Consider the following 13,394-nt stretch of genomic DNA (forward strand, 5'->3'; position numbering starts at 1 on the left):
GAAAGAAATGTTTAATATTCAAACTCTAATTAAACAGTTTAAAAAAAAAAAAAAAAAAGTGTTTTACACCGAGATGATTTCTTTATTGATCAACTCAAAAGAATTACAAATGTGTGGAATGGGGGGGGGGGGAAGCAACAAAGACATTTTATTTCAGCTGTTCATTTAAATACAAACGCAAGACTGCAGCAGGAGCAGATCCCGATAACACCACGAGTACAGGACGTGGACACATTTGGTGATGTCTTGCTGTGAAGGTTGAACGATGTGACACTGCGTTTAAAAAAAAAAAAAAAAAAAGTCAAACTCTGGGGAATAATACGGTGCTAAATGTCCCATGAAAGACTTGCCTCTAGTGGATTTTTATTTCTATTCTATTCATACACATCCTTCTTGTTTGCGATGTACTGTACGATCTCCGAAGGAGTCATCAACTTCTCTGCTTCTGCGTCGGGAATCTCAAAGCCTGCAGAGGTGAGGAATTGATTAATCAATAGCTACAGGAAGGAATGGACAAAACACTCACCAAACTCATCCTCCATGGCCATAATGATCTCCACTTGGTCCAGGCTGTCCAGACCCAAGTCTTTCATAAAGTGGGAGGTCGTCTCCAGCTGAGGGGCGTTCAAGGACACAGTGTTTACAAACTATGCTTGGATTGTTTTTCAGTGTATAAACATGACTTGACCTTCTCGGGGTTAATCTTGTCGTAGAGCTTGAGGACATAGATGACGCGATCTTTGATGGTCTCAAGAGTGAGGGGAGGCAGGTCGCCGTATTGCCTGCATAGAACGCCTGAGGAGATCTGGAAGCAGGGGGGGGGGGGGCAGCTCCATCAATGCAATGTTATTAAATATTTTTCTTCATTGTTTTGATCTCCGATTCGGCCTATTGAGCTCCAGTGAAATACTCGACTGACTAAAATCGTTGCGGTCAAAACAAAATGAGTAACATCCATTCCACCTTACAAACATGAAGCTCCAACTTTGTTAGCAAGCTAGCCAAACTGACTGACGTGGGGCCATACGTAAGGCATACATATTGCCGATTTTGAGAAACTGGTCACGGCATGGTATTTTAATTGCCCACCCCGTTAATCACTTATCCAGCATGAGCTTTCTCGTGCTATGTAACCGCAACTGTTTTGAAAGGCGTCGGTAGGTCATGGCGGCACACGCTAGGCCACAGCAACTCAATGATAGGGGATACTCACGGGGTTCTGGGAGAGCCAGCGCGTCCTCCGGCTGGCTGCGGCGAAAGAGAGAGGTCGGAGAGCAGCTGCCGCAGGGATCGGAGCGGCTCTCATTGCCAAGTTAGCGGACAGAAGCCGCAGCGATGGTCGGGCGAGAGAGCGGACACATTTTTGCAGGGCACGGGACGCCATGACGGGAAAAGTAGTGTAGGCTCGTGAGTGAACGATGGGTTCAAAAGAACGGATCTTATCAGTGAACGAGAGTGAACGAATCACTTCCTACAGTGATTCGTTCTTTTTTCAGTTCATATGCCCAAGACACCGAAGCAGCGGTGATTTGTTGCAACCGTTAATGTTATTTCTGACCCCCAAAAAATAGCGAGTTGGTCCTTTGCGCCCCAGCTCTTGTGTTTGTCCGAAAACGGCGCGACCGCATGCGCAGTTCGCTGTTCTAAAATGTTCATCGAAGAACGAATCTTTTGAGTGAATTTATTCTAAGGATTCAGTTCACCTAAAAGAACTGGAATGCACATCACTAGGAAGAAGTCGGCAGGTACCCAGCATGCACCGCGAGGAAGAAGACGTCGTGCCAAGGGCTCGCTAGTACGCATGTGCAATTCAGATTATTTGATGTTATCTTTATTTAAAAACAGGCAAAATTATATTTGTTTGGCTTTCTTTCATGTTTTTTTGTAGATATTAAAATAAAAATATACTTATTCAAAAAGAACAACATACATTAACAGCTCTTTTAAAATCCCAGGCAAAACTAATCAAATTCTAACTACACAATTGATTAAGTTGACAAAGTACATTCATTATTCATTAAAATTACAATTATTATGCGTCGATACCAAACCTGTTAAACAAAAAAAAATAGAAACATATTCTAATGGAATATTCCGTTGTTGTGTATGGTCAAATCAATCGATAAGACTTTACTCGATTTATACTGTCTGATCATCAATCCAATTCAGCTGTCAGTCGAAGAAGCGGACCTTAACAAAACAAATGCTTCCCATTTGCCTTTCCTCTATCATTTCATAAATAGCTCCGCTATTTTTCTACCATGGAGTTGTCTGAAATATTGTACAACAAAGCGGAATACATTGAGACGGTAAATTATTCTTTTTAAACGCTGTTAGCTAGTGTGCTATGTAGCTAACTAGCTGGATGGGGCGTTGGACCGCAATGGCATCAATTGTGTTAACCTAAGCGATATCTGTTGATATTAATATCGTATTAATTATGAATTTCAGGCGTCTGGCAACAAGGTGAGCAGGCAGTCGGTGCTCTGCGGAAGTCAAAACATCGTACTTAATGGCAAAGTAAGTTGAAGTATACAGTGATAAGATGAATTGTGTATTTTTTTTATGAATTACGTTGTGGGTTTAATTTTTGTTTCACTCTCTCCTCCAGACCATCGTTATGAATGATTGCATCATCAGGGGGGACCTGGCTAATGTCAGGGTGGGCAGACATTGTGTGGTTAAAAGCAGGAGTGTCATTCGTCCACCGTTCAAAAAGTTCAGCAAAGGGTAACAAATATTTTTATGTATTATTTGGTGAACAATGTTGTGTTTTAATACAATGTACGCACATGTACTACTGAAACGATTAGACGCTTCCGTCACATGAAAAGATGATTTACATGTTTTTGAACAACACAATTTCTTTGTTTTTTTCTGTACAAAAGTGGGTGACTGGGTAATATTGGAAAATGTGTTTTAAATTCGATTCCTCAGTGTGGCCTTCTTCCCACTTCACATCGGCGACCACGTGTTCATCGAGGAGGACTGCGTGGTGAACGCAGCCCAGATCGGATCCTACGTCCACATCGGCAAGAACTGCGTTATTGTGAGTTTGCTCTCAGACACACAACAGGGGTTCACCCGCTCTAGTCGATCACATGCAAGTCATGATGAAAGCAGAGTTTATGCTTTTTTTTTAGTTGCTGTGGAATCACTGAACAACACACAGTTATTGTATTTCATGAATATAATAATAATAATAATAATAAATTATATTTATAACGCACTTTACATTTGGGGGAATCTCAAAGTGCTACATGGCAGATAAAAAACAAGAAAACAAAACAAGGACAAGTTTAGAACAACTGGACGACAACCAAGATATGAGAAAAATTACGGAAATGCTAAGGTAAAGAGGTGAGTTTTAAGTCCAGTTTTGAAAGTGTCAGTGGATTGGGGTGCTCTTAGGTGGTCGGGGAGGGAGTTCCACAGTGTAGGGGCTGTATAGCAGAAGGCTCGGTCGCCCATGGTGCGCAGCTTGGTTTTAGGAACGTGGAGAAGGTGAGAATTGGATGAGCGGAGGCTTCGGGTGGCAGGTTTTGGGGCAAGGAGTTCTTTGAGGTATGGGGGAGCATGTCCAAGGATACAATGGTGAGTGAGGAGGGCGATATATTCATGTTTTGGGGGGAAAAGTGAAATGATGTCAAATGTCACTCTGTATTTAGACCCCAAATGATCTCGGTTGTTAATTTTGACTTCCCACTCTTGAATTTTTTTTCTTTCTTTCAATTGAATTGAATGAAACTACAGTGTTTACAGCTTCAAGTGAAGCAATTTGAGATTTCATAATTTAGCATTCCGTCCAGACAAAACATTTCACATTTCGGACCACTTGGAAAAATTACAACGGAGGACGCAGAGAGATTTTTTTTTTTTTTTTTCAAGCTGGAAATCCTTATCCTGGAAAGTCATTATTTGGCGTTTGAAAATATGAAGGTATATTTTTGATACACTACTGAAATAAGTCATATTTAGAAATTTTCTGTGTAAGTTTATCATTTTTGCTGTTCTCATGTTCTTTTCTTACTGTTATTTATTGTTTCATTTTCTTACCTGGCATTTGAACAGGGATGTGTAGACTTTTGATATCCACAGTATATACTATATATAGTTTGTATGAGCAATTTTTATGAATAGTGATAAATAGCTCACATAATTAGATTTTTTTTAAAAAATTTTTAATAAATACTCTTGTAAATGTACATGTGTTGAAGAATCTCCTCCATGACAGATTTTAGTCTCTGAGTAAAGATGCAGTGTTTTAATTATTAGTTATCTATCAGCCATAGTAATCTTGAGTCACAGAGCACAAAAAGAAATGAATGAATCAAATATACATTTGATTATATACTTTTTTCATTTAGTATTTGTCATCTTTTTAGGGTCGCCGTTGTGTGCTGAAAGACTGCTGCAAGATCTTGGACAACACTGTCCTTCCTCCTGAGACAGTGGTGCCTCCTTTTACCGTCTTTTCTGGATGCCCAGGTCTCATACACACACACACACACATGCATCTTCCGAATTTTTATTCTGTTCTTTGTGAATATTTTATGTGTTAAACCTTTCAGGTTTGTTTTCCGGGGAGCTTCCAGAATGCACACAGGACCTGATGATTGACGTCACTAAGAGCTACTACCAGAAGTTTCTTCCCCTCAGCCAGATATAAAGGTTGCAAGGTCTTTTTAGTTACAACCGTCTTTTATTTGTACAAGGTCCAGCTCGCTGTCTGCATGCACAGGGATGCCTTTGAATCCCTAAAAGCAGAGCTTCTGTGCTGAAGTGAAGTGCTGTGCCTTGAAAAATCACCAAACCTTTTTTTGTCCCTTTTGTTTATATCATAAGGTAATTTGATGTCACATTATGTATCAGAGAGAAAGAAGGAAGGAGAATGCATCTTTTGAAGGAACTTATGACTTTGAGGAAGTCAGATAAGACTAACTTGGACCAAAACGCTGTTGGAAGAAACACTAGAACTGAACAATGGGATTCCTCATTACAGTGTACATTTGCGTGATGTCATTGAGCAAGAGACAGCATCTCATCCACTCCTAGAAATGCCTCGTGTGATCTTGGTAAATTAAATATTGAAAGAATTTGCTGCATTTGTCAGTCATTCCTTTCATATCTAATTGTAAGATGAGATAAGCTCAAGCGCCACTGAGAATAAACACTGTAGAAAATGGCTGAATTTCATGATACTTTGCGGTTGGTATTGTGTCAAGTACAACACAGTAGTGTATTATGAAGTTTATTTTGCAAATGCATTGTATTTGCAAAATAACCTTTATAATATTATATATGTGCAGATGTATGTTTATCATAGTATATATCTGTACATATATGTATATATGTGTGTATTTAACTGCCAATTTGCGGTTCTGGGAGGACGCAAATATAGGGAACGTGAGAAAATGGAAAGGGTTTACTGTAGCGTCATCTAGTGACTAGAAGTAGAACTGCGTGAAATTGTTTTCACTGTTAATTCTTAATCTATCATCTTTATGTACGTTACGTGTCTTGTAATATCTACGTAGCTGTGAGAACAAAAAATAATCCAAATCAAATACAAAGGCCACTCCCCCCCCCCCCCCCAAAAAAAGTGCCTCAGTCAAGTTGCAACTCAATTGTTTTATTTCAGCTTTACATTGCGAACCACATATATTATACCAACAATTAAATGTTAAGTATATAGATTAGCTATTTATTACTTTTTTGACAATTGTGTATGAAGAAAGAGCTGATGATAGTCTTCAAACATGTGGCTCAAGTCTGCCTGTTGTAGAAAGTGACAAAAACCAAGAGTTGGGATTAAATTCCAAATGGTTTTGTTTTGAAATGTAGCTCTTGTCTTCACACACACACACACACACGTCACACTTTAACAGATGTGACGTGCAACAACCACCGTGTTGCCTTTCAGTCAAAAGTGCTGCAGATGCGAGTGAATGTTAAACCACTGAGCAGAGTAAAGCGTGTGGAAAAGGAAAGCTAAGCAAATCATCCAAAAAAACTGCCCAATTTGAAACAGGCTGCCAACAAATCCTCCTTTCACCATATTGTGACACATTCAGCCAAAGGGGGTGTGAGGAACATACAGCCCTCAAGAACATTGGATCTGGCCCGCCATACAATTTGAAAACAAATAAAACCTCAGAGGAATTGCAATATAAGTCTGAAAATATTTAAACAGCAAATGCTTACAATATAGAATAAACATTTGTTTGGTTGGATTTTTTTTTTTTTTCTTTTGCCACAATTTAACAAGACCCCCCCTGAGGAAGTTCTAAAATATTTCCCCATGTGTGATTAAGGGACTAAAACTTCCATAGATTAAGTGTTTTAGTTTTAGGGGAAGTTCCTATTGAAAAACAAAATCCTTCCTATGATAAATTAACACTTTTTTTCCCAAACTGTACAAATCCAAACAAAACAGCCCTCAGCAATAACACCTTTATAACATGTGGTCAGAGGCCGTGTAGTCGAATGAAATCCCACTTTTCATTGTTTTTACGACAAAAAAAAAATGGAGACAATAAGACGAGCCAGTAATCATGCAGGAGTATGAGAGCTGAAGTAAAACAGATTTGAAGTGTCAACAAAACTGACATATATTTTGCCACTGATATCAACAGTGGCTCACTTCAAGGGGAAATGTCTCCAACACATCAGAACCTGACCGGAAATGAATGCGTCACTAAATAATAGGCCTTTATTGTCTTTTTTTTAGTGACGAATTCCTTTGATTCTTACAAGACCGGCGTTCTCACTTTTATGGAAACAAAACAAACGAGAACTAGAAGCGAGAACTCCGCCGCTCGTAACGGAACGCGCTCGCCTGCGTCCGCGTTAGAATCGCCGGACGCTTACAAACTGCGATGCGATGGAAGAGCCGATTTTGTTTGCATGAAACCTTAAGTGCAAAAAGCCTTATTGCAACTTATTGAAAACGTCGCGCAATCACATAGAAGAGCAGCAGCTGCTTTTTAGAATAAGACTGAAAATTTGGGCGGGGTGGGAGGGGGGTGGTTTATCTGGGGGGAAAAAAAAAATGTTTTCAACAAATACTAGAATAACACAAAAAAAAGGCGTGAAACTTAAGATTTGGCTATCGCTGTTGAAAACAGCGAAAAATAATGTTTAACACTGGCGGTAAAAGAAGAGAAAGTGGTTGAAGCGTCGGAAGGACATCAAATGTGGGCCGCGAGTGAGCAGCGAGTAACAGAAAGAAGCGTTTGACGTCCTCGGTAACACCTTACTTCCTTATTAAGGTGGTGGGTGGGGTCGGGGGGGGTTAAGGGCACAAATGTGTCAAGAATCAAGTGGCTTCAGCACAGTGTGTCTTCACCGAGGGACAACTGCTAGGATCCCTCCAACACGGTGGAGCGGGTGCACGCAACGCGCTCCGATTTGAGAATAGGAAGGGAGACGACGAGTCCCGCCGTCTTAGCGGAAAGCTTCGCCCCGGCTCAGATCAGCCTGTTGCGTTTGTGAGTCGGCGAGTCTGTGATGACGTCACTGCACTGGGTGGAGTTTCGTTTCCTTGCCGCACCTCCTCCGCCGGCCGACGCCGAGCCGGTAGAGTCCAAGTGCAGCGCCATCTCCTCAGAGATGAAAGTGTTCAAGTCCACGTCCAGAAGGCCGTTGCGTCGGCCGCGGCAAAGCGCCGCCGAGCCCGACGAAGCCCCTCCGCCGGCGCCGCTTCCGCTGCTCCCGCTTACGTGCGTAGGAGACCCCGGGGGGCCCGAACGCACGCTGATGCTCGCCATGGCGCCGCTCAGACCTACAAATGGTAGATCGGCGAATTAAGTCAAATAAGTTTCCAAAACAAGGCGGATGTTCCATCCCCATTAAAGCAAAAACGAGAACGAGCTCAGAGATATTCTCGCTCGCAAACCCGGCTGAGTGGCCTCCTGCTGTCACGACCGGCCCGCTCTGAATCACTTTATCTCGGAAGCACATGCGGACAGACATTTTCTGTCTCACACTTGTACACACAGTGGGAACCTGCCATTGAATCATCGCTCACTGATGAAGACTGCTTCCTCAGTTTGACTGAGTGACTCATTTGTAAGGAAACGCAGTCACATTCGATGTTTGCTTACCGTGGAGTGCGATGGCCTCCCTGAACGGCTGGAGGTCGGCTTCTACAGACGAGCCGGTCTCAACCGGCGAGTTAGCCCGGCTGGGTGCCACCATGGCCAGCCTTGTGTTGGCCCTGCTACTCCTATGTGGAGGTGCTTTGCCACACAGGAAGCTGATAAGATCCTCCCTGCGGATGGTTCTCCGGCGCTTTTTCACCCAGGCTAACATGTCCTACAAGGTGGTGTAGAAATGACAAGAAATTCAGAGGCTTTTTTTTCCCCCAGCCTATTTTTTCTTAACACTAATACGTGGCTAACCTTATTACGCCGCTGGTGTCCTATCTGGATGCCCCTGTCGAAGCTTCTCTGATGGGCATCGACGCTTTCTAAGATGATTGAAGTTACAGTGGAAAAAAATAAAACTTTACAAAAACATGCTTTCGGATGCTTTTACACAATATGTTGTGATCTCTCTACAAAGGCTACAGAACAAAGTCCAGTGCAATCTCATTCTTAGCGTGACAGGGCATTTGTGTAGCTGGAGCTGGCGAATTCCTAACATTGTAACAGAAGAGTAAAAAGACAGTAACGTTGGTATTGGTCATACATCCCAGACTTTTAAATCTGTTTATGTACAAATGTTGTTTTTTTTTGTCCCATTACGTCTTGGGTATTCTGAATTGAAACAAATCAAGACTTTTGAGCATTTTAGAAATGATGTTACTTGACCTTAAAGGTTTCCATTGTATGTGCTGTGTATACAGTGTTATTGAATCTGACAGGTTATCGGCTGTATTTCCAACTCCAAAGTAGAACGATGGTGAGGTGGCAGTGGTACCTTTGTATAAGTTTGTGACTGCTGTTGCAGCATTCTGAAATGGCACCCACAGTGACAGGCCTTGTTGATGGCATACTCGATCTTTGGGGGGGGGGATACAAGAGGGGCGAAAGGGGGTGGTCATTTGGGTTATCAAGATATGACAACACGAGGCAGCTAAAGATCCAAGAAGCACAGCAAGATGAAGCTATTTTATCTTGGGTGTACAAAGTCGCTCGCACCAAAATAAACAGTTCGCGAGCTTGGCAGCAAAGAAAGGAGTCGCTCCGCTCACCAGCTTAAGTGTCCTCTCAGCAGTAAAGTTGCAAAGCAATGTCAAACATATGTCGGTGGACACAACAAGCTCTAAAAATATGGACATCGATGGTCAACACGAGCAGGTAGTCGGAACTGGACGAGGGCGAAGGGAATTTCACACAGGCAACTAATAATATTCACGCCATTTTGTGATTGGAAGGCTGGCTAAGCTACACGTTGTCTCGATAAGTGTACACTCAGCAGCTGACCGGGTGTCTAAGTGCGAGCATGTGTGCTGGGCTGATTAACTTTGGTCGCCATTCTGCGAGACGTGGAATGTAACGGCGAGGAAAACAGATGGTAACGCTGACAGTTGAACAAACTGTCATCTGGGAATGTCGCGTATATACGATTGTTGTTACCATCGCCATTTTGTAACTAGCTTGGCTAGCGACGGGTTACAAAATGGTCCACCATCGAATCATCAAACTAGTATATTGACATGACGGCATTTGTGGATTTGTTGTTGATGGTTTTCTTGAACAGACGCTGTTATGTTCGCCCAAGAAGCAACACGGGGCTCTTTCGGTTTCCCAACTTATGGCCATCAATCAAGTTCATAGTTCATCTTCGCGTTTGACAAGTTTATGTAAATGATGCACTGCTCGATCGGTTGTGCACGTTGCTGTGTACACCAGCGAGTCAGACAGAGTTTGGTCAATGTATCAAAATGTCAGTAAGGCTGAGCTAAGTTGCTAATCAACAAGCTAAAGGCTCGGTTGACGATGTCATCATGCTAACAGGCAGACACACAAGAAAGCGACGGCTTCAACCTTTGTATAACTGTGCCACGGCGGTGGCAGAGTTCTGAAAAAGATGCCATAGTTTATCCTGGTCGTTGTCGGCCTCCTCCTCGCTCGGCTCCCTCTGCTCCGCTTCGGCCAAACACTGCCGCTCCCATTTTGAGAACCAATGCTCGGGTCCGTGTTCTTGGATCTCCGAGTCGCCGTCTTCCTTCTTCTCCTCCATGAATACGCGAACAACTTGGAGAAACCTTACTTGTAAGAGTTGAGGGTACGTATGTGGCTGATATTTCGAACTGCGTGAGAGTCTTTGAGGAAAAAAATAGAGCGTTTTTCACTACTTCGCACTAGATTGTGCTCTACGGTATCTCGACCATTTCTGAAGCTGTGCTTAGCCGACTATTTTCTGAGTTGCAGACGTCAGGGATATATACAATCGTAGGCTACCTTGTTGTTCACTTAGTCCCGCCCCAGCGTCCTAAACCTGACGGTGATTGGTCAAATATAACAAAAAAGGCGGGGTTTATCTCCAGAGTCACAAGTCCATTGCGTCCTGGACTTGCCCTTCACTGCGCTGCCACAAAAGAACCTCATTCCGAAAGCTTGTAAGAGAGCGCAAGCGTCTTCTAACTACAATGCCACATGTAAATAATGTTTGAAATTAAATGATAATGCTCAAAATGGCGTTATTTTGGAATTCCTTGTGCTCTTTTGAATTATCATCGCTATGATTTACTTTTTGAGTTGTTTTGAAATAAATGTAATAAAGGCGTCGTTATTCTGTTGTTTGGTTTTGTACAATAAATGCAGTAACGTGCAAAAATTAAACATGGAAAATACAAACGCAATTACATGACCAACAGAAGTGACTGTTTTCCTGCTTTTGATGGCGTAGGGTATTTATTTGTTTAAATTACGTTTTTTTAATATACCATTGATGTCTGTATATACGCATAAAACATAAAAAACGAGTGCTTTTCTGAGCAATACACAGCAAACGAGGCGGATGGGGCGATACGAGCATGACGTCACACTCAAGTACAGCATACGTTTATTTTAAGAGTTGCCCCTCTTGACAAGTTCAAAACAAACAAGATCCGCCTCACGAAGATGGCATGGACCGGCAACAAAGATGGAACGAAGGGTATGCTTCTTTTCCAACGCATTTTAGGTTGTCAAATGTTTCTCTTGTGTTTTAACTGGGGACCGGTTCAGGGACCACGTTTCGCTCAAAGTCAGCTGGAATACTGAAAAGAATTAGAGGTAAATTTACTAGAAGGTGGCATTTTTATTAAGTGTTTCTCAATGCTATTACATTTTCTTTTTTAGATGACAACACACGTTATGTATTCCGATGTGAATTCTAATGTTAGTTTATTGCCTAATATCCATTGGGTCTATTAATAGAGAGACACGAGTCAACAACTATGCTTGTGTGGCGACTGCAACTCAAATTTATCTGATTATTGGAGTTATTGTAGAACTCGAGTATTTTTATAAAATTGACTTATTGGTGTTTTTTTAAGATCGCCCACTTTATGCGCTAAATGTGCCAGTTCCGTGTTGATACGAACGTAAATTCACATTTTCCTCACCGTCCTAATTCCTCTCAAAATTGACAGGTGGCCATTTTGTTAATACTCAAAAATGTTCTCGTGTAAATAACATAAAAACATGGACCACGCGCGCTGGTAACATCACAGACATAAAGGGTTATTATCAATTGACATTTCTCGTGGCGGAGTTCGCCAAAGCCGACAAAGATGAGCACAAGCTAACGTGATGACATATGCTCGGACGTTTGTTGCTGGACCTTTTCAAACTGACAAATGAATGTACGTCCACCGGTTCTCAGAATATCACTTTTGTGTTAGTATTGTGATCATATCTATCCAAGTGTCAACGGATATAAATACACAGCAGCACTGTATACACCCCAAAAAGTCCATACTATGAAAAAAAAAGAAGTTTAGAGGTAAGGGACGTAAAATGCAGAAATGCATATTAAATGGTAGTTCGCAAAAAAACAAGGCGCTAAAATACACATGCATTGTAAACTCAAATGTTTATCAAAAGCAAGACAGATGTATCATTGTTTACAAGTGTATTTGATATTGTTATAGTCCACTATTACATTGTGCGGATTTAAAACAGTGCAGTAAAATGTACTTAATTTAATTAGAATATATTGCACTTGAAAATTAAATAAAAATTATACATAAGTAAATGTTAGCAGCAGCAACAACCACACCAGTTGAATTTCACTAGATGGTTAAATACAACTATACTGTACCTATGTAGGTCGTGATTCTTTTTTGAGTATCACTTGTTAGAGGATCATATTTATGAAACCATTTAGTTCGTTCAAGTAGTTAGTTTAGTTTCTGTTGAATACATATTGTACTTTTTTTTTGTTATTAAACAGTTTAAGTTTATTGTAAATGCAAATTCGAGATATATCTCGGCAGTGACCACGAGAGGGAGCCCGCGTACCATAAATAAGACCCATACGACATTGTATTTTTTCCTCCACTTTTTCCATTATACGAAAAAAAAAATCCAATTTGATACTGATTGTAAAAAATTTCCTCCACCTTTACCATTTTCCAAAAAAAAATCCCAACTTGATAGAGGCTCACAGGTTGAAACGTTTTTGTTTGATTTAACTGATTGACCGAATAATTCGGGCTGACATGTGTACGATACATTTTAAAATATATACAATTATGATGCAATGATTCAAGTTAGCAACAATGGTCAGGTAAAATGAGGAATATGACGAAGCGGATGTTAAACAGGTTTCAACGTGTCCCCCCCCCCCCCCCCCCCTCCCAGTATAACAGAGTAAAGACAATCAGCTCCAAATGTCCGTGTTTTTAATTTGCCGTACTTTTTTTTTTTTTTAGTGAAGGATGACGCGCACATGATGAGTATTTCGCATGCCGGTGAGCGGTGGAAGTGAACCTTTGCGGGGCTGGGCCACTGTTTGGATCTCCATGCGGATGTGACATTTCATTGAAGATCGCGGCCGCCATTTTGACTCAACACATTGAACCTCGCACAAACGGACGGGAGGAGCGTGTCGAGGGCCAGCGCCACTCAAGTCACAACGCTTGCATGATCACGCACATTCCTCTTGTGGAACGGCACTTTGACGGGAATGCGACGGCCTGCCGCTTTTTGTTAGTAGGACGCTTTTGTGGGTGATCTGTTTGGATTGGGGCCGCGGCAACTCTCGTCTCCGCGAACTTCCAAATTAACGTCAGTGCAAGCTATTCCGATTTGCAACCTGGTTTGAATGGATAGCTTTCTCCTCCGCTCTTCCCCAGGCGAGGGACACACGGAGGAGCACACGGACTGGGGATATCGCAAGCAAAGTTGTTGAATGTGTGTCTACTGCCAGAGCTTTTGTTTTCATTGTTGTATCTTTAG

The 13,394-nt window shown here is 41.7% G+C and overlaps 3 protein-coding genes across 3 annotated transcripts; 1 reads left to right on the forward strand and 2 right to left on the reverse strand.

Moving 5' to 3' along the window:
- Positions 1-61: 61 nt before the first annotated feature.
- ndufab1b (NADH:ubiquinone oxidoreductase subunit AB1b) lies at positions 62-1,416 on the reverse strand. Its single transcript, XM_061302464.1, has 5 exons — positions 1,214-1,416; positions 689-805; positions 527-614; positions 351-466; positions 62-273 (listed from the first exon to the last, which is right to left on the reverse strand). The coding sequence occupies exons 1-4, from the start codon at positions 1,382-1,384 to the stop codon at positions 375-377; spliced, it is 468 nt and encodes a 155-aa protein (XP_061158448.1). The 5' UTR covers positions 1,385-1,416; the 3' UTR covers positions 62-273; positions 351-374.
- A 716-nt stretch (positions 1,417-2,132) lies between these two features.
- On the forward strand, positions 2,133-5,096 carry dctn5 (dynactin 5). Its single transcript, XM_061303282.1, has 6 exons — positions 2,133-2,309; positions 2,452-2,520; positions 2,612-2,730; positions 2,938-3,049; positions 4,386-4,488; positions 4,572-5,096. Exons 1-6 carry the CDS (start codon positions 2,262-2,264, stop codon positions 4,667-4,669), a joined length of 549 nt encoding a protein of 182 aa, XP_061159266.1. The 5' UTR covers positions 2,133-2,261; the 3' UTR covers positions 4,670-5,096.
- A 515-nt stretch (positions 5,097-5,611) lies between these two features.
- hapstr1a (HUWE1 associated protein modifying stress responses a) lies at positions 5,612-10,384 on the reverse strand. Its single transcript, XM_061303281.1, has 5 exons — positions 9,993-10,384; positions 8,923-9,003; positions 8,403-8,470; positions 8,106-8,316; positions 5,612-7,783 (listed from the first exon to the last, which is right to left on the reverse strand). The coding sequence occupies exons 1-5, from the start codon at positions 10,186-10,188 to the stop codon at positions 7,470-7,472; spliced, it is 870 nt and encodes a 289-aa protein (XP_061159265.1). The 5' UTR covers positions 10,189-10,384; the 3' UTR covers positions 5,612-7,469.
- Between the last annotated feature and the right edge of the window lie 3,010 nt (positions 10,385-13,394).

This window comes from Syngnathus typhle, linkage group LG17 (genome assembly GCF_033458585.1).
Source record: "Syngnathus typhle isolate RoL2023-S1 ecotype Sweden linkage group LG17, RoL_Styp_1.0, whole genome shotgun sequence".
Taxonomy (NCBI): Eukaryota; Metazoa; Chordata; class Actinopteri; order Syngnathiformes; family Syngnathidae; genus Syngnathus; species Syngnathus typhle.

Coding starts and splice junctions, on each gene's coding strand:
- dctn5 (XM_061303282.1), top strand. CDS start 2,262: ATGGAGTTGTCTGAAATATTGTACAACAAAGCGGAATACATTGAGACG. Junction 2,521..2,611: donor ACATCGTACTTAATGGCAAA/GTAAGTTGAAGT, acceptor TCTCTCCTCCAG/ACCATCGTTATGAATGATTG. Junction 3,050..4,385: donor TCGGCAAGAACTGCGTTATT/GTGAGTTTGCTC, acceptor TCATCTTTTTAG/GGTCGCCGTTGTGTGCTGAA.
- ndufab1b (XM_061302464.1), bottom strand. CDS start 1,384: ATGGCGTCCCGTGCCCTGCAAAAATGTGTCCGCTCTCTCGCCCGACCA. Junction 615..688: donor ACAAGATTAACCCCGAGAAG/GTCAAGTCATGT, acceptor AACGCCCCTCAG/CTGGAGACGACCTCCCACTT. Junction 467..526: donor GGCCATGGAGGATGAGTTTG/GTGAGTGTTTTG, acceptor TCACCTCTGCAG/GCTTTGAGATTCCCGACGCA.
- hapstr1a (XM_061303281.1), bottom strand. CDS start 10,188: ATGGAGGAGAAGAAGGAAGACGGCGACTCGGAGATCCAAGAACACGGA. Junction 9,004..9,992: donor CGTGGCACAGTTATACAAAG/GTTGAAGCCGTC, acceptor CCCCCCCCAAAG/ATCGAGTATGCCATCAACAA. Junction 8,471..8,922: donor AGTCACAAACTTATACAAAG/GTACCACTGCCA, acceptor CAATCATCTTAG/AAAGCGTCGATGCCCATCAG.